Raw genomic sequence first — 20,742 nt, 5'->3', positions numbered from 1 at the left:
TGTCTTATTTAGTCATTAGTATTATTACTATTCTAATTTAACTCTTATTTTTATTTTGTCATTTGTCATTGTTTTAATTTATTTTTATTTCGGCGGTCGGGAGGGTTGATTTACCTTTTGTAGTAGTACTTACTTTTGCTGTGTTTTTTATTGTTCTGTTGAATAATTTAATATATATATATATATATATATATTAAAATACAAAGTTAAAGTATAAATAATTTAAAATTCCTTATATTAAGCAAACCAGACGGCACGATTTTCTTGTTTTTTAATATGCATGGGCACACTCCAACACTCAGTTTGAGTGCAAAGGCAAGGAGTGGCTATTTTGAAAAAACACTTTTTTTGGTTACTACATGATTCCATATGTGTTATTTCATAGTTTTGATGTCTTCACTATTATTCTACAATGTAAAATTGAAGAAAAACCCTGCAATGAATAGGTGTGTCCAAACTTCTGACTAGTACGGTGTACTGAGTGTACAAAACACTAGGAACACCTTAATATCAGAATAGCCTCAATTAGTCGGGACATGGATTCTACAGGGTGTGGAAAGCCCTCCACAGGGATGCTGGCCCATGTTGACTCTACAGGGTGTGGAAAGCCCTCCACAGGGATGCTGGCCCATGTGGACTCTACAGGGTGTGGAAAGCCCTCCACAAGGATGCTGGCCCATGTTGACTCTATAGGGTGTGGAAAGCCCTCCACAAGGATGCTGGCCCATGTTGACTCTACAGGGTGTGGAAAGCCCTCCACAAGGATGCTGGCCCATGTTGACTCTACAGGGTGTGGAAAGCCCTCCACAAGGATGCTGGCCCATGTTGACTCTACAGGGTGTGGAAAGCCCTCCACAAGGATGCTGGCCCATGTTGATTCTACAGGGTGTGGAAAGCCCTCCACAGGGATGCTGGCCCATGTTGATTCTACAGGGTGTGGAAAGCCCTCCACAGGGATGCTGGCCCATGTGGACTCTACAGGGTGTGGAAAGCCCTCCACAGGGATGCTGGCCCATGTTGACTCTACAGGGTGTGGAAAGCCCTCCACAGGGATGCTGGCCCATGTGGACTCTACAGGGTGTGGAAAGCCCTCCACAAGGATGCTGGCCCATGTTGACTCTACAGGGTGTGGAAAGCCCTCCACAAGGATGCTGGCCCATGTTGACTCTACAGGGTGTGGAAAGCCCTCCACAGGGATGCTGGCCCATGTTGACTCTACAGGGTGTGGAAAGCCCTCCACAAGGATGCTGGCCCATGTTGACTCTACAGGGTGTCGAAAGCGTTCCACAAGGATGCTGGCCCATGTTGACTCTACAGGGTGTGGAAAGCCCTCCACAAGGATGCTGGCCCATGTTGACTCTACAAGGTGTCCTAACTGTTCCACAAGGATGCTGGCCCATGTGGACTCTACAAGGTGTCCTAACTGTTCCACAGGGATGCTGGCCCATGTGGACTCTACAAGGTGTCCTAACTGTTCCACAGGGATGCTGGCCCATGTGGACTCTACAAGGTGTCCTAACTGTTCCACAGGGATGCTGGCCCATGTGGACTCTACAAGGTGTCCTAACTGTTCCACAGGGATGCTGGCCCATGTGGACTCTACAGGGTGTCGAAAGCCCTCCACAAGGATGCTGGCCCATGTTGACTCTACAGGGTGTGGAAAGCCCTCCACAAGGATGCTGGCCCATGTTGATTCTACAGGGTGTGGAAAGCCCTCCACAGGGATGCTGGCCCATGTTGACTCTACAGGGTGTGGAAAGCCCTCCACAGGGATGCTGGCCCATGTGGACTCTACAGGGTGTGGAAAGCCCTCCACAAGGATGCTGGCCCATGTTGACTCTACAGGGTGTGGAAAGCCCTCCACAAGGATGCTGGCCCATGTTGACTCTACAGGGTGTGGAAAGCCCTCCACAAGGATGCTGGCCCATGTTGACTCTACAGGGTGTGGAAAGCCCTCCACAGGGATGCTGGCCCATGTGGATTCTACAGGGTGTGGAAAGCCCTCCACAGGGATGCTGGCCCATGTTGACTCTACAGGGTGTGGAAAGCCCTCCACAGGGATACTGGCCCATGTTGACTCTACAGGGTGTGGAAAGCCCTCCACAGGGATGCTGGCCCATGTTGACTCTACAGGGTGTGGAAAGCCCTCCACAAGGATGCTGGCCCATGTTGATTCTACAGGGTGTGGAAAGCCCTCCACAGGGATGCTGGCCCATGTTGACTCTACAAGGTGCGGAAAGCCCTCCACAGGGATGCTGGCCCATGTGGATTCTACAGGGTGTGGAAAGCCCTCCACAGGGATGCTGGCCCATGTTGACTCTACAGGGTGTGGAAAGCCCTCCACAGGGATGCTGGCCCATGTTGACTCTACAGGGTGTGGAAAGCCCTCCACAGGGATGCTGGCCCATGTTGACTCTACAAGGTGTGGAAAGCCCTCCACAAGGATGCTGGCCCATGTTGATTCTACAGGGTGTGGAAAGCCCTCCACAGGGATGCTGGCCCATGTTGACTCTACAGGGTGTGGAAAGCCCTCCACAAGGATGCTGGCCCATGTTGACTCTACAAGGTGTCGAAAGCCCTCCACAAGGATGCTCGCCCATGTTGATTCTACAGGGTGCGGAAAGCCCTCCACAGGGATGCTGGCCCATGTTGATTCTACAGGGTGTGGAAAGCCCTCCACAGGGATGCTGGCCCATGTGGACTCTACAGGGTGTGGAAAGCCCTCCACAGGGATGCTGGCCCATGTTGACTCTACAGGGTGTGGAAAGCCCTCCACAGGGATGCTGGCCCATGTTGACTCTACAGGGTGTGGAAAGCCCTCCACAAGGATGCTGGTCCATGTTGACTCTACAGGGTGTGGAAAGCCCTCCACAAGGATGCTGGCCCATGTTGACTCTACAGGGTGTGGAAAGCCCTCCACAAGGATGCTGGCCCATGTTGACTCTACAGGGTGTGGAATGCGCTCCACAAGGATGCTGGCCCATGTTGACTCTACAGGGTGTCGAAAGCCCTCCACAAGGATGCTGGCCCATGTTGACTCTACAGGGTGTGGAAAGCCCTCCACAAGGATGCTGGCCCATGTTGACTCTACAGGGTGTGGAAAGCCCTCCACAAGGATGCTGGCCCATGTTGATTCTACAGGGTGTGGAAAGCCCTCCACAGGGATGCTGGCCCATGTTGATTCTACAGGGTGTGGAAAGCCCTCCACAGGGATGCTGGCCCATGTTGACTCTACAGGGTGTGGAAAGCCCTCCACAGGGATGCTGGCCCATGTGGATTCTACAGGGTGTGGAAAGCCCTCCACAGGGATGCTGGCCCATGTTGACTCTACAGGGTGTGGAAAGCCCTCCACAGGGATGCTGGCCCATGTTGACTCTACAGGGTGTGGAAAGCCCTCCACAGGGATGCTGGCCCATGTTGACTCTACAGGGTGTGGAAAGCCCTCCACAGGGATGCTGGCCCATGTTGACTCTACAAGGTGTGGAAAGCCCTCCACAAGGATGCTGGCCCATGTTGATTCTACAGGGTGTGGAAAGCCCTCCACAGGGATGCTGGCCCATGTTGACTCTACAGGGTGTGGAAAGCCCTCCACAAGGATGCTGGCCCATGTTGACTCTACAAGGTGTCGAAAGCCCTCCACAAGGATGCTCGCCCATGTTGATTCTACAGGGTGCGGAAAGCCCTCCACAGGGATGCTGGCCCATGTTGATTCTACAGGGTGTGGAAAGCCCTCCACAGGGATGCTGGCCCATGTGGACTCTACAGGGTGTGGAAAGCCCTCCACAGGGATGCTGGCCCATGTTGACTCTACAGGGTGTGGAAAGCCCTCCACAGGGATGCTGGCCCATGTTGACTCTACAGGGTGTGGAAAGCCCTCCACAAGGATGCTGGTCCATGTTGACTCTACAGGGTGTGGAAAGCCCTCCACAAGGATGCTGGCCCATGTTGACTCTACAGGGTGTGGAAAGCCCTCCACAAGGATGCTGGCCCATGTTGACTCTACAGGGTGTGGAAAGCGCTCCACAAGGATGCTGGCCCATGTTGACTCTACAGGGTGTCGAAAGCCCTCCACAAGGATGCTGGCCCATGTTGACTCTACAGGGTGTGGAAAGCCCTCCACAAGGATGCTGGCCCATGTTGACTCTACAGGGTGTGGAAAGCCCTCCACAAGGATGCTGGCCCATGTTGATTCTACAGGGTGTGGAAAGCCCTCCACAGGGATGCTGGCCCATGTTGATTCTACAGGGTGTGGAAAGCCCTCCACAGGGATGCTGGCCCATGTTGACTCTACAGGGTGTGGAAAGCCCTCCACAGGGATGCTGGCCCATGTGGATTCTACAGGGTGTGGAAAGCCCTCCACAGGGATGCTGGCCCATGTTGACTCTACAGGGTGTGGAAAGCCCTCCACAGGGATGCTGGCCCATGTTGACTCTACAGGGTGTGGAAAGCCCTCCTCAAGGATGCTGGCCCATGTGGATTCTACAGGGTGTGGAAAGCCCTCCACAGGCATGCTGGCCCATGTTGACTCTACAGGGTGTGGAAAGCCCTCCACAAGGATGCTGGCCCATGTTGACTCTACAAGGTGTCGAAAGCCCTCCACAAGGATGCTGGCCCATGTTGACTCTACAGGGTGTGGAAAGCCCTCCACAGGGATGCTGGCCCATGTTGACTCTACAGGGTGTGGAAAGCCCTCCACAGGGATGCTGGCCCATGTTGACTCTACAGGGTGTGGAAAGCCCTCCACAAGGATGCTGGCCCATGTTGACTCTACAGGGTGTCGAAAGCGTTCCACAAGGATGCTGGCCCATGTTGACTCTACAGGGTGTGGAAAGCCCTCCACAAGGATGCTGGCCCATGTTGACTCTACAAGGTGTCCTAACTGTTCCACAAGGATGCTGGCCCATGTGGACTCTACAAGGTGTCCTAACTGTTCCACAGGGATGCTGGCCCATGTGGACTCTACAAGGTGTCCTAACTGTTCCACAGGGATGCTGGCCCATGTGGACTCTACAAGGTGTCCTAACTGTTCCACAGGGATGCTGGCCCATGTGGACTCTACAAGGTGTCCTAACTGTTCCACAGGGATGCTGGCCCATGTGGAATCTACAGGGTGTCGAAAGCCCTCCACAAGGATGCTGGCCCATGTTGACTCTACAGGGTGTGGAAAGCCCTCCACAAGGATGCTGGCCCATGTTGATTCTACAGGGTGTGGAAAGCCCTCCACAGGGATGCTGGCCCATGTTGATTCTACAGGGTGTGGAAAGCCCTCCACAGGGATGCTGGCCCATGTGGACTCTACAGGGTGTGGAAAGCCCTCCACAGGGATGCTGGCCCATGTTGACTCTACAGGGTGTGGAAAGCCCTCCACAGGGATGCTGGCCCATGTGGACTCTACAGGGTGTGGAAAGCCTTCCACAAGGATGCTGGCCCATGTTGACTCTACAGGGTGTGGAAAGCCCTCCACAAGGATGCTGGCCCATGTTGACTCTACAGGGTGTGGAAAGCCCTCCACAAGGATGCTGGCCCATGTTGACTCTACAGGGTGTGGAAAGCCCTCCACAAGGATGCTGGCCCATGTTGACTCTACAGGGTGTCGAAAGCCCTCCACAAGGATGCTGGCCCATGTTGACTCTACAGGGTGTGGAAAGCCCTCCACAAGGATGCTGGCCCATGTTGATTCTACAGGGTGTGGAAAGCCCTCCACAGGGATGCTGGCCCATGTTGATTCTACAGGGTGTGGAAAGCCCTCCACAAGGATGCTGGCCCATGTTGACTCTACAGGGTGTGGAAAGCCCTCCACAGGGATGCTGGCCCATGTGGATTCTACAGGGTGTGGAAAGCCCTCCACAGGGATGCTGGCCCATGTTGACTCTACAGGGTGTGGAAAGCCCTCCACAGGGATACTGGCCCATGTTGACTCTACAGGGTGTGGAAAGCCGTCCACAGGGATGCTGGCCCATGTTGACTCTACAGGGTGTGGAAAGCCCTCCACAAGGATGCTGGCCCATGTTGACTCTACAGGGTGTGGAAAGCCCTCCACAGGGATGCTGGCCCATGTTGACTCTACAAGGTGTGGAAAGCCCTCCACAAGGATGCTGGCCCATGTTGATTCTACAGGGTGTGGAAAGCCCTCCACAGGGATGCTGGCCCATGTTGACTCTACAGGGTGTGGAAAGCCCTCCACAGGGATGCTGGCCCATGTTGACTCTACAAGGTGTGGAAAGCCCTCCACAAGGATGCTGGCCCATGTTGATTCTACAGGGTGTGGAAAGCCCTCCACAGGGATGCTGGCCCATGTTGACTCTACAGGGTGTGGAAAGCCCTCCACAGGGATGCTGGCCCATGTGGATTCTACAGGGTGTGGAAAGCCCTCCACAGGGATGCTGGCCCATGTTGACTCTACAGGGTGTGGAAAGCCCTCCACAAGGATGCTGGCCCATGTGGATTCTACAGGGTGTGGAAAGCCCTCCACAGGGATGCTGGCCCATGTTGACTCTACAGGGTGTGGAAAGCCCTCCACAGGGATGCTGGCCCATGTTGACTCTACAGGGTGTGGAAAGCCCTCCACAAGGATGCTGGCCCATGTTGACTCTACAAGGTGTCGAAAGCCCTCCACAAGGATGCTGGCCCATGTTGACTCTACAGGGTGTGGAAAGCCCTCCACAGGGATGCTGGCCCATGTTGACTCTACAGGGTGTGGAAAGCCCTCCACAGGGATGCTGGCCCATGTTGACTCTACAGGGTGTGGAAAGCCCTCCACAAGGATGCTGGCCCATGTTGACTCTACAGGGTGTCGAAAGCGTTCCACAAGGATGCTGGCCCATGTTGACTCTACAGGGTGTGGAAAGCCCTCCACAAGGATGCTGGCCCATGTTGACTCTACAAGGTGTCCTAACTGTTCCACAAGGATGCTGGCCCATGTGGACTCTACAAGGTGTCCTAACTGTTCCACAGGGATGCTGGCCCATGTGGACTCTACAAGGTGTCCTAACTGTTCCACAGGGATGCTGGCCCATGTGGACTACAAGGTGTCCTAACTGTTCCACAGGGATGCTGGCCCATGTGGACTCTACAAGGTGTCCTAACTGTTCCACAGGGATGCTGGCCCATGTGGAATCTACAGGGTGTCGAAAGCCCTCCACAAGGATGCTGGCCCATGTTGACTCTACAGGGTGTGGAAAGCCCTCCACAAGGATGCTGGCCCATGTTGATTCTACAGGGTGTGGAAAGCCCTCCACAGGGATGCTGGCCCATGTTGATTCTACAGGGTGTGGAAAGCCCTCCACAGGGATGCTGGCCCATGTGGACTCTACAGGGTGTGGAAAGCCCTCCACAGGGATGCTGGCCCATGTTGACTCTACAGGGTGTGGAAAGCCCTCCACAGGGATGCTGGCCCATGTGGACTCTACAGGGTGTGGAAAGCCTTCCACAAGGATGCTGGCCCATGTTGACTCTACAGGGTGTGGAAAGCCCTCCACAAGGATGCTGGCCCATGTTGACTCTATAGGGTGTGGAAAGCCCTCCACAAGGATGCTGGCCCATGTTGACTCTACAGGGTGTGGAAAGCCCTCCACAAGGATGCTGGCCCATGTTGACTCTACAGGGTGTCGAAAGCCCTCCACAAGGATGCTGGCCCATGTTGACTCTACAGGGTGTGGAAAGCCCTCCACAAGGATGCTGGCCCATGTTGATTCTACAGGGTGTGGAAAGCCCTCCACAGGGATGCTGGCCCATGTTGATTCTACAGGGTGTGGAAAGCCCTCCACAAGGATGCTGGCCCATGTTGACTCTACAGGGTGTGGAAAGCCCTCCACAGGGATGCTGGCCCATGTGGATTCTACAGGGTGTGGAAAGCCCTCCACAGGGATGCTGGCCCATGTTGACTCTACAGGGTGTGGAAAGCCCTCCACAGGGATACTGGCCCATGTTGACTCTACAGGGTGTGGAAAGCCGTCCACAGGGATGCTGGCCCATGTTGACTCTACAGGGTGTGGAAAGCCCTCCACAAGGATGCTGGCCCATGTTGACTCTACAGGGTGTCGAAAGCCCTCCACAAGGATGCTGGCCCATGTTGACTCTACAGGGTGTGGAAAGCCCTCCACAAGGATGCTGGCCCATGTTGATTCTACAGGGTGTGGAAAGCCCTCCACAGGGATGCTGGCCCATGTTGATTCTACAGGGTGTGGAAAGCCCTCCACAAGGATGCTGGCCCATGTTGACTCTACAGGGTGTGGAAAGCCCTCCACAGGGATGCTGGCCCATGTGGATTCTACAGGGTGTGGAAAGCCCTCCACAGGGATGCTGGCCCATGTTGACTCTACAGGGTGTGGAAAGCCCTCCACAGGGATACTGGCCCATGTTGACTCTACAGGGTGTGGAAAGCCGTCCACAGGGATGCTGGCCCATGTTGACTCTACAGGGTGTGGAAAGCCCTCCACAAGGATGCTGGCCCATGTTGACTCTACAGGGTGTGGAAAGCCCTCCACAGGGATGCTGGCCCATGTTGACTCTACAAGGTGTGGAAAGCCCTCCACAAGGATGCTGGCCCATGTTGATTCTACAGGGTGTGGAAAGCCCTCCACAGGGATGCTGGCCCATGTTGACTCTACAGGGTGTGGAAAGCCCTCCACAGGGATGCTGGCCCATGTTGACTCTACAAGGTGTGGAAAGCCCTCCACAAGGATGCTGGCCCATGTTGATTCTACAGGGTGTGGAAAGCCCTCCACAGGGATGCTGGCCCATGTTGACTCTACAGGGTGTGGAAAGCCCTCCACAGGGATGCTGGCCCATGTGGATTCTACAGGGTGTGGAAAGCCCTCCACAGGGATGCTGGCCCATGTTGACTCTACAGGGTGTGGAAAGCCCTCCACAAGGATGCTGGCCCATGTGGATTCTACAGGGTGTGGAAAGCCCTCCACAGGGATGCTGGCCCATGTTGACTCTACAGGGTGTGGAAAGCCCTCCACAGGGATGCTGGCCCATGTTGACTCTACAGGGTGTGGAAAGCCCTCCACAAGGATGCTGGCCCATGTTGACTCTACAAGGTGTCGAAAGCCCTCCACAAGGATGCTGGCCCATGTTGACTCTACAGGGTGTGGAAAGCCCTCCACAGGGATGCTGGCCCATGTTGACTCTACAGGGTGTGGAAAGCCCTCCACAGGGATGCTGGCCCATGTTGACTCTACAGGGTGTGGAAAGCCCTCCACAAGGATGCTGGCCCATGTTGACTCTACAGGGTGTCGAAAGCGTTCCACAAGGATGCTGGCCCATGTTGACTCTACAGGGTGTGGAAAGCCCTCCACAAGGATGCTGGCCCATGTTGACTCTACAAGGTGTCCTAACTGTTCCACAAGGATGCTGGCCCATGTGGACTCTACAAGGTGTCCTAACTGTTCCACAGGGATGCTGGCCCATGTGGACTCTACAAGGTGTCCTAACTGTTCCACAGGGATGCTGGCCCATGTGGACTCTACAAGGTGTCCTAACTGTTCCACAGGGATGCTGGCCCATGTGGACTCTACAAGGTGTCCTAACTGTTCCACAGGGATGCTGGCCCATGTGGAATCTACAGGGTGTCGAAAGCCCTCCACAAGGATGCTGGCCCATGTTGACTCTACAGGGTGTGGAAAGCCCTCCACAAGGATGCTGGCCCATGTTGATTCTACAGGGTGTGGAAAGCCCTCCACAGGGATGCTGGCCCATGTTGATTCTACAGGGTGTGGAAAGCCCTCCACAGGGATGCTGGCCCATGTGGACTCTACAGGGTGTGGAAAGCCCTCCACAGGGATGCTGGCCCATGTTGACTCTACAGGGTGTGGAAAGCCCTCCACAGGGATGCTGGCCCATGTGGACTCTACAGGGTGTGGAAAGCCTTCCACAAGGATGCTGGCCCATGTTGACTCTACAGGGTGTGGAAAGCCCTCCACAAGGATGCTGGCCCATGTTGACTCTATAGGGTGTGGAAAGCCCTCCACAAGGATGCTGGCCCATGTTGACTCTACAGGGTGTGGAAAGCCCTCCACAAGGATGCTGGCCCATGTTGACTCTACAGGGTGTCGAAAGCCCTCCACAAGGATGCTGGCCCATGTTGACTCTACAGGGTGTGGAAAGCCCTCCACAAGGATGCTGGCCCATGTTGATTCTACAGGGTGTGGAAAGCCCTCCACAGGGATGCTGGCCCATGTTGATTCTACAGGGTGTGGAAAGCCCTCACATTTAACATTTACATTTAAGTCATTTAGCAGACGCTCTTATCCAGAGCGACACCCTCCACAAGGATGCTGGCCCATGTTGACTCTACAGGGTGTGGAAAGCCCTCCACAGGGATGCTGGCCCATGTGGATTCTACAGGGTGTGGAAAGCCCTCCACAGGGATGCTGGCCCATGTTGACTCTACAGGGTGTGGAAAGCCCTCCACAGGGATACTGGCCCATGTTGACTCTACAGGGTGTGGAAAGCCGTCCACAGGGATGCTGGCCCATGTTGACTCTACAGGGTGTGGAAAGCCCTCCACAAGGATGCTGGCCCATGTTGACTCTACAGGGTGTGGAAAGCCCTCCACAGGGATGCTGGCCCATGTTGACTCTACAAGGTGTGGAAAGCCCTCCACAAGGATGCTGGCCCATGTTGATTCTACAGGGTGTGGAAAGCCCTCCACAGGGATGCTGGCCCATGTTGACTCTACAGGGTGTGGAAAGCCCTCCACAGGGATGCTGGCCCATGTTGACTCTACAAGGTGTGGAAAGCCCTCCACAAGGATGCTGGCCCATGTTGATTCTACAGGGTGTGGAAAGCCCTCCACAGGGATGCTGACCCATGTTGACTCTACAGGGTGTGGAAAGCCCTCCACAGGGATGCTGGCCCATGTGGATTCTACAGGGTGTGGAAAGCCCTCCACAGGGATGCTGGCCCATGTTGACTCTACAGGGTGTGGAAAGCCCTCCACAAGGATGCTGGCCCATGTGGATTCTACAGGGTGTGGAAAGCCCTCCACAGGGATGCTGGCCCATGTTGACTCTACAGGGTGTGGAAAGCCCTCCACAGGGATGCTGGCCCATGTTGACTCTACAGGGTGTGGAAAGCCCTCCACAAGGATGCTGGCCCATGTTGACTCTACAAGGTGTCGAAAGCCCTCCACAAGGATGCTGGCCCATGTTGACTCTACAGGGTGTGGAAAGCCCTCCACAGGGATGCTGGCCCATGTTGACTCTACAGGGTGTGGAAAGCCCTCCACAGGGATGCTGGCCCATGTTGACTCTACAGGGTGTGGAAAGCCCTCCACAAGGATGCTGGCCCATGTTGACTCTACAGGGTGTCGAAAGCGTTCCACAAGGATGCTGGCCCATGTTGACTCTACAGGGTGTGGAAAGCCCTCCACAAGGATGCTGGCCCATGTGGACTCTACAAGGTGTCCTAACTGTTCCACAGGGATGCTGGCCCATGTGGACTCTACAAGGTGTCCTAACTGTTCCACAGGGATGCTGGCCCATGTGGACTCTACAAGGTGTCCTAACTGTTCCACAGGGATGCTGGCCCATGTGGACTCTACAAGGTGTCCTAACTGTTCCACAGGGATGCTGGCCCATGTGGACTCTACAAGGTGTCCTAACTGTTCCACAGGGATGCTGGCCCATGTGGACTCTACAAGGTGTCCAAACTGTTCCACAGGGATGCTGGCCCATGTGGACTCTACAAGGTGTCCTAACTGTTCCACAGGGATGCTGGCCCATGTGGACTCTACAAGGTGTCCTAACTGTTCCACAGGGATGCTGGCCCATGTGGACTCTACAAGGTGTGGAAAGCCCTCCACAGGGATGCTGGCCCATGTTGACTCTACAAGGTGTGGAAAGCCCTCCACAAGGATGCTGGCCCATGTTGACTCTACAGGGTGTGGAAAGCCCTCCACAGGGATGCTGGCCCATGTTGACTCTACAAGGTGTGGAAAGCCCTCCACAGGGATGCTGGCCCATGTTGACTCTACAGGGTGTGGAAAGCCCTCCACAAGGATGCTGGCCCATGTTGACTCCATTGCTTCCCACAGTTGTGTCAAATTGGCTGGATGTCCTTTGGGTGGTGGACCATTATTGTTACACATGGGAAACTGTTGAGTGTGAAAAACCCAGCAGCGTTGCAGTTCTTGACACACTCAAACCAGTGTACCTTGCACCTACTACAGTGGAGGCTGCTGAAGGGAGGATGGCTCATAATAATGGCTAGAAAGAAGTGAATGGGATGGTACCATGTATTTGATACCATTCCACTGATTCTACTCCAGCCATTACCACAAACCTGTCCTCCCGAATTAAGGTGCCACCGACCTCCTGTGACCTACCATGGTCCTTTGTAGCACAGTTGGTAGAGCTTGGCACTTGTAACACCAGGGTAGTGGGTTTGATTCCTGGGACCATCCATACTTAAAATGTATGCATGTATGACTTTAAGTCGCTTTGGATAAAAGCGGCTGCTAAATATTACCATACCCTGTTCAAAGGCACTTAAATCTTTTGTCTGGCCCATTCAACCTCTGATTGGCACAAATCAAATCAAATCACACATACACAATCCTTGTCTCAAGGCTTAAAAATCCTTCTTTAACCCGTCTCCTCCCCTTCATCTACACAGATTTAAGTAGCTTTCACCTGGTCAGTCTGTCATGGAAATAGTGTGTTTTGTACACTCAGTGTTTTTGGTAATCAACCTTTCTCAGAATCTAAAAAGCATTGTACTTAATGATAATGTACAGAAGTATGTCAAGTACTTTTTTTTATTTTATTTTACCTTTATTTTACTAGGCAAGTCAGTTAAGAACAAATTCTTATTTTCAATGACGGCCTAGGAACAGTGGGTTAACTGCCTGTTCAGGGGCAGAACGACAGATTTGTACCTTCTCAGCTCAGGGATTTGAACTTGCAACCTTACGGTTACTAGTCCAACGCTCTAACCACTAGGCTACCCTGCCGCCCCAGTATGGGAGATAACTGTGAGAGGGGTGGAGAATGGTATGGCGTGAGGGGTGGAGAATGGTATGGCGTGAGGGGTGGAGAATGGTATGGCGTGAGGGGTGGAGAATGGTATGGCTTGAGGGGTGGAGAATGGTATGGCATGAGGGGTGGAGAATGGTATGGCGTGAGGGGTGGAGAATGGTATGGCGTGAGGGGTGGAGAATGGTATGGCGTGAGGGGTGGAGAATGGTATGGCGTGAGGGGTGGAGAATGGTATGGCGTGAGGGGTGGAGAATGGTATGGCGTGAGGGGTGGAGAATGGTATGGCGTGAGGGGTGGAGGATGGTATTGATTGAGGGGTGGTACAGTTGAAGTCGGAAGTTTACCTTAGCCAAATACATTTAAACTCCGTTTTTCACAATTCCTGACATTTTAATCGTAGTAAAAATTCCCAGTCTTCGGTCAGTTAGGATCACCACTTTATTTTAAGAATGTGAAATAATAGTAGAGAGAATAATAGTAGAGAGAATGATTCATTTCAGTTTTTATTTCATTCATGACCTTTCCAGTGGGTCAGAAGTTTACATACACTCAATTAGTATTTTGTAGCATTGCCTTCAAATTGTTTTAACGTGGGTCAAACATTTCGAGTAGCCTTCCACAAGCTTCCCACAATAATTTTGTCCCATTCCTCCTGACAGAGCTGGTGTAACTGAGTCAGGTTTGTAGACCTCCTTGCTCGCACACACTTTTTTCAGTTCTGCCCACAAATTTTCTATAGGATTGAGGTCAGGGTTTTGTGATGGCCACTCCAATACCTTGACTTTGTTGTCCTTAAGCCATTTTGCCACAACTTTGGAAATATGCTTGGAGTCATTGTCCATTTGGAAGACCCATTTGCGACCAAGCTTTAACTTCCCAACTGATGTCTTGAGATGTTGCTTCAATATATTCACATAATTTTCCTGCCTCATGATGCCCTCTATTTTGTGAAGTGCACCAGTCCCTCCTGCAGCAAAGCTCCCCCACAACATGATGCTGCCACGGTTGGGATGGTGTTCTTTGGCTTGCAAGCATCACCCTTTTTCTTCCAAACATAACAATGGTCATTATGGCCAAACAGTTCTATTTTTGTTTCATCAGACCAGAGGACAATTCTCCAAAAAGTACAATCTTTGTCCCCATGTCCTGTTGCAAACCGTAGTCTGGCTTTTTTATGGTGGTTTTGGAGCAGTGGCTTCTTCCGTGCTGAGCAGCCTTTCAGGTTATGTCAATACAGGACTCGTTTTACTGTGGATATAGATACTTTTGTACCCGTTTCCTCCAGCATCTTCACAAGGTCCTTTGCTGTTGTTCTGGGATTGATTTGCACTTTTTGCACCAAAGTATGTTCATCTCTAGGAGACCGACCGCGTCTCATTCCTGAGCGGTATGACGGCTGCGTGGTCCCATAGTGTTTATACTTGCATATTATTGTTTGTACAGATGAACGTGGTACCTTCAGGCCTTTGGAAATTGCTCCCAAGGATGAACCAGACTTGTGAAGGTCTACAATTTGTTTTCTGAGGTCTTGGCTGATTTCTTTTGATTTTCCCATGATGTCAAGCAAAGAGGCACTTAGTTTGAAGGTAGGCCTTGAAATACATCCACAGGTTCAGCTCCAATTGACTCAAACCATGTCAATTAGCCTATCAGAAGCTTCTAAAGCCATGACATTTTCTGGAATTTTCCAAGCTGTTTAAAAGCACAGTCAACTTAGTGTACACAAACTTCTGACCCACTGGAATTGTGATACAGTGAATTATAAGTGAAATAATCTGTCTGTAAACAATTGTTGGAAAAATTACTTGTGTCATGGACAAAGTAGATGTCCTAACCGACTTGCCAAAACTATAGTTTGTTAACAAAACATTTGTGGAGGGATTGAAAAACGAGTTTTAATTACTCCAACCTAAGTGTATGTAAACTAGTTTTAATGACTCCAACCTAAGTGTATGTAAACTAGTTTTAATTACTCCAACCTAAGTGTATGTAAACTAGTTTTAATTACTCCAACCTAAGTGTATGTAAACTAGTTTTAATGACTCCAACCTAAGTGTATGTAAACTAGTTTTAATTACTCCAACCTAAGTGTATGTAAACTAGTTTTAATGACTCTAACCTAAGTGTATGTAAACTAGTTTTAATGACTCCAACCTAAGTGTATGTAAACTAGTTTTAATGACTCCAACCTAAGTGTATGTAAACTAGTTTTAATGACTCCAACCTAAGTGTATGTAAACTAGTTTTAATTACTCCAACCTAAGTGTATGTAAACTAGTTTTAATGACTCCAACCTAAGTGTATGTAAACTAGTTTTAATTACTCCAACCTAAGTGTATGTAAAATAGTTTTAATTACTCCAACCTAAGTGTATGTAAACTAGTTTTAATGAGTCCAACCTAAGTGTATGTAAACTAGTTTTAATTACTCCAACCTAAGTGTATGTAAACTAGTTTTAATTACTCCAACCTAAGTGTATGTAAACTAGTTTTAATGACTCTAACCTAAGTGTATGTAAACTAGTTTTAATGACTCTAACCTAGGTGTATGTAAACTAGTTTTAATGATTCTAACCTAAGTGTATGTAAACTAGTTTTAATGACTCTAACCTAAGTGTATGTAAACTAGTTTTAATGACTCTAACCTAAGTGCATGTAAACTAGTTTTAATGACTCTAACCTAAGTGTATGTAAACTAGTTTTAATTACTCCAACCTAAGTGTATGTAAACTAGTTTTAATTACTCCAACCTAAGTGTATGTAAACTAGTTTTAATTACTCCAACCTAAGTGTATGTAAACTAGTTTTAATGACTCTAACCTAAGTGTATGTAAACTAGTTTTAATGACTCTAACCTAAGTGTATGTAAACTAGTTTTAATGACTCTAACCTAAGTGTATGTAAACTAGTTTTAATTACTCCAACCTAAGTGTATGTAAACTAGTTTTAATGACTCTAACCTAAGTATATGTAAACTAGTTTTAATTACTCCAACCTAAGTGTATGTAAACTAGTTTTAATTACTCCAACCTAAGTGTACGTAAACTAGTTTTAATTACTCCAACCTAAGTGTATGTAAACTAGTTTTAATTACTCCAACCTAAGTGTACGTAAACTAGTTTTAATGACTCTAACCTAAGTGTATGTAAACTAGTTTTAATTACTCCAACCTAAGTGTATGTAAACTAGTTTTAATGACTCCAACCTAAGTGTATGTAAACTAGTTTTAATTACTCCAACCTAAGTGTATGTAAACTAGTTTTAATTACTCCAACCTAAGTGTATGTAAACTAGTTTTAATGACTCCAACCTAAGTGTATGTAAACTAGTTTTAATTACTCTAACCTAAGTGTATGTAAACTAGTTTTAATGACTCCAACCTAAGTGTATGTAAACTAGTTTTAATGACTCTAACCTAAGTGTATGTAAACTAGTTTTAATTACTCCAACCTAAGTGTATGTAAACTAGTTTTAATTACTCCAACCTAAGTGTATGTAAACTAGTTTTAATTACTCCAACCTAAGTGTATGTAAACTAGTTTTAATTACTCCAACCTAAGTGTATGTAAACTAGTTTTAATGACTCCAACCTAAGTGTATGTAAACTAGTGTTAATGACTCTAACCTAAGTGTATGTAAACTAGTTTTAATTACTCTAACCTAAGTGTATGTAAACTAGTTTTAATGACTCTAACCTAAGTGTATGTAAACTAGTTTTAATTACTCTAACCTAAGTGTATGTAAACTAGTTTTAATTACTCCAACCTAAGTGTATGTAAACTAGTTTTAATTACTCTAACCTAAGTGTATGTAAACTTCCCACTTCAACTGTATGTGCCAGCTGGTTACTACAGGATTATATGTGTTATTTTATAGTTTTGATGTCTTTGATATTATTCTGCAATGTAGAAAAATAGTAAAAATAAAGAAAAGCCCTTCAATGAATAGGTGTGTCAACTTTTGACTGTTACTGTAGAGAGCACTAGAGGGTGGATGAGGAGACTTGGCTCGAATCGTTGGGTATCTAGTTATGACATGCATTATATGAATTAGGCCCACATAATTAAACAAGATCAGATTAATTGAGTCTCGCCTACCCTTTTCAGTGACCCGTGATGTGAACTACAAAAATATGCAATACTTCAGGTCAGTTTGATCAATGAGCATGCCTACTTTGCATGAATGACATCACTCAAATGAAACAATGCGAAATTCCAATAGAAAATCATTTGTCTAGCTGCTTTCTATTCTGTTGCTGCATGAAATAGCAAACATAACGTGAATTCAGCGATTACATTTGTTGACTTCATCTTTGTCGCTGCCTGATAAAACAGTAATAATCCTTAAAAAATAAAAATACTATTGGTCGCTTTACATATTTATCAGTATACGCAGGTGCAGCAAAATGCTTATGTTACAGGCTCCAACAGTGGAGTAATACTTAATAATACTAAGCAACAGGCTATACACAACTCCAAAATAAAATTTAAAATAAATTAAGAACTATCAGAATGAGCAATGTCACAACTGTCAGTAAGAGTCTCCATGATTGAGTCTTTGAATGAAGAGATGGGAGATGAAACTGTCCAGTTTGAGTGTTTTTTGCAGGTCGTTCCAGTCGCTAGCTGCAGTGAACTGAAAAGAGGAGCGACCCAGGGATGTGTGTGCTTTGGGGACCTTTAACAGAATGTGACTGGCAGAACGGGTGTTGCATGTGGAGGATGAGGGCTGCAGTAGATATCTCAGATAGGGGGGAGTGAGGCCTAAGAGGGTTTTATAAATAAGCATCAACCAGTGGGTCTTGCGTTGGGTATACAGAGATGACCAGTTTACAGAGGAGTATAGAGTGCAGTGATGTGTCCTATAAGGAGCATTGGTGGCAAATCTGATGGCCAAATGGTAAAGAACATGAGGCCCTTGATCCTGACTAGTCTCCTAGTTCCTCCCGCTGAAAAACATCTCCACAGCATGATGCTGCCACCAACATGCTTCACCGTAGGGATGGTGCCAGGTTTCCTCCAGACGTGATGCTTTGTATTCAGGCCAAAGAGTTCAATCTTGGTTTCATCAAACCAGAGAATCTTGTTTCTTATGGCCTAAGAGTCATTTAAGTCCCTTTTGGCAAACTCCAAGCAGGCCTTCATGTTCCTTTTACTGAGGAGTGGCTTCTGTCTGGCCACTACCATAAAGGCTTGATTGGTGGAGTGCTGCAGAGATGGTTGTCCTTCTGGAAGGTTCTCCCATCTCCACAGAGGAACTTTGTAGTTCTGTCAGAGGGATCATCGGGTTCTTGGTCACCTCCCTGACCAAGGCCTTTCTCCCTTGATTGGTCAGTTTAGCCAGGCAGCCAGCTCTAGGAAGATTCTTGGGGGTTCCAAACAGCTTCCATTTAAGAATGATGGAGGCCACTGGGTTCTTGGGGGCCTTCAATGCTGCAGAAATGTTTTGGTACCCTTCCCCAGATCTGTGCCTCAACACAATCCTGTCTTGGAGCTCTATGGACAATTCCTTCAACCTCATGGCTTGGTTTTTGCTTTGACGTGCACTGTCAACTGTGGGACCTTATATAGACAGGTGTGTGACTCTCCAAGTCATGTCCAGTCAATTGAATTTACTACAGGTGGACTCCAATCAAGTTGTAAAAACGTCTCCAGGATGATCAAAGGAAACAGGATGCACCAGGGCTCAATTTCGAGTCTCATAGCAAAGGGTCTGAATACTTATGTAAATCAGTTATTTCTGTTTTTATATTTAATACATTTGCAACAATTTCTAAAAACCTGTTTTTGCTTTGTCATTATGGGGTATTATGTGTAGATTGCTGAGGATTAATATTTTATTCAATCAATTTTAGAATAAGGCTGTAACTTAACAAAATGATGAAAAGGTCAAGGGGTCTGAATACCTTCCAAATGCACTGTATATATATGCCCATAAAAAAAACGCAAAATCTTTTACACATCATGATACAAGCTTGCAAGATGTTATTACACATTTGTGAACATTTTGCGAATCGTACTTACAACCACGAATCTCAATGTGCAACCATAAAATTCTGAAGTCACCATCCACCATTATGATACTCCTCATAAGGAACAGCCTCCTAGGAATTCATGGGAATGTACAGCATTTCAGTGTAATGTTTCTGGGAGAGAAATACATGTGTTTAAGTATTTATTTTTGTATTGGGGACTGCATAAGTACTAAAAAAGAACTAAAAAAATTCCAAAATGTTTCAAGTTTTTATCTCACATGCAGTACAGCGAAATGTCTTTCTTCCAAACTCAAAAACCCAAAAGGCAATAATCAATAACAAAAACACACGACAACTAAGAATAGGAAATATGAGAATTGATTGGATTCTGTTCAGTTCATACAATACTATGTATTGTTTTAAAAAGTATCTGTAATAAAAAAAAACTTCAAAAAACGTGTGTATCTTCTTAAACCTGTAGCTGTTGAAATCTAGCTCACCACTCACCACTACAAAGCAACACAGTGTTGATTACTATAATGGAGGTTTAAAGCTGGAGATGGTCATGCATGACACCTTAATAATATGTTTTCAATATGGCTGACCAATTTCAGATAAATCTGGTGTAAAGTTACTTCCCCATGAAGCCAGTAAAAATTGCACTAGACTCAAGACCAATAAATGTATCTTAGTAAGCTACAATGAACCTATTCACTCAGACTGGAAGAAAAACATTGGCTTCACTGGGGGCCTTCCTAGAAATGTCATGTCCTGTAAATTAGGTGCTCGGCTGTAAGTGGATGGATCGTTTGCGAACGAGTCGGCTGTAAGAGCGTTGGGAGCCGGCTCTTGTAGGTGAACGTTGGGAGCCGGCTCTTGTAGGTGAACGTTGGGAGCCGGCTCTTGTAGGTGAACGTTGGGAGCCGGCTCTTGTAGGTGAACGTTGGGAGCCGGCTCTTGTAGGTGAACGTTGGGAGCCGGCTCTTGTAGGTGAACGTTGGGAGCCGCCTCTTGTAGGTGAACGTTGGGAGCCGGCTCTTGTAGGTGAACGTTGGGAGCCGGCTCTTGTAGGTGAACGTTGGGAGCCGGCTCGCATATCAGAAGAGCCGAATCTATTTATACAAATATTTTTTTTAATTAAGATATGAATAGTCAAAAGATTTAAATTAATAGAATGAACTCATTCACTAATTAACTAATGGGTCGTGCCTACTCCGCGACCCACAGCAACGCAGTCTTCTATGGACCAGTTTATGCCAAAGTCTATGTCTATAGCAAAACAAGGCCAAATTGATATTGCATTGGCTAAAATTATTGCCACCGATTTCCAGCCATTTTCGATCGTGGAGAACAGAGGTTTTAGAAATTATAGCAATAGTCTAAATCCAATGTACACAATTCCAAGCAGGAAAACCCTTTCAAAATCACTTATTCCATATCTGTACAAGAGCACACAGGCTTCAGTGCGGGAAAGAGTCCAAAAAGCTACTGCAGTTTGCCTTCCCACTGACTGCTGGACATCAAGGGGTAACCACTTCTTACATGTTGCATGTCACTTCATTGAAGATTTTTCGATGTCAAGCTGACTGCTTTGAGTTCGGCGACAGACACACCTCATGGAAAAGTGGTCTGTTGTGTTAGCGACAATGCAGCTAACATAACCAAAGCCATGAAAATGTTAAAATGGACCCATCATCATACTTGTCTTGCCCACACAATCAACCTGATTGTAAGAGATGCTCTGAAGGAGATGAAGCCCACTGTGGACAAAGTGAAAGCAGCTGTG

At 48.4% G+C, this 20,742-nt stretch overlaps 1 protein-coding gene across 1 annotated transcript in view; it reads right to left on the bottom strand.

Annotated features, from left to right (window-relative positions):
* Positions 1–20,507, bottom strand: part of LOC135572390 (adhesive plaque matrix protein-like) — a 35,233-nt gene extending 14,726 nt beyond the window's left edge. Inside the window, exons 1-2 of the mRNA XM_065020083.1 lie at positions 20,499–20,507; positions 19,774–20,020 (exon numbers count right to left, since the gene is read on the bottom strand). Of these exons, the coding sequence (XP_064876155.1) occupies positions 19,774–20,020; positions 20,499–20,507 (256 nt within the window). The remainder of the gene's footprint in view (positions 1–19,773; positions 20,021–20,498) is intronic.
* Positions 20,508–20,742: the final 235 nt, after the last annotated feature.

Source organism: Oncorhynchus nerka, linkage group LG7 (assembly GCF_034236695.1).
Source record: "Oncorhynchus nerka isolate Pitt River linkage group LG7, Oner_Uvic_2.0, whole genome shotgun sequence".
Taxonomy (NCBI): Eukaryota; Metazoa; Chordata; class Actinopteri; order Salmoniformes; family Salmonidae; genus Oncorhynchus; species Oncorhynchus nerka.
Note: the sequence above shows the minus strand (reverse complement) of the source record. Positions and strands in the feature narration are given on the sequence as shown.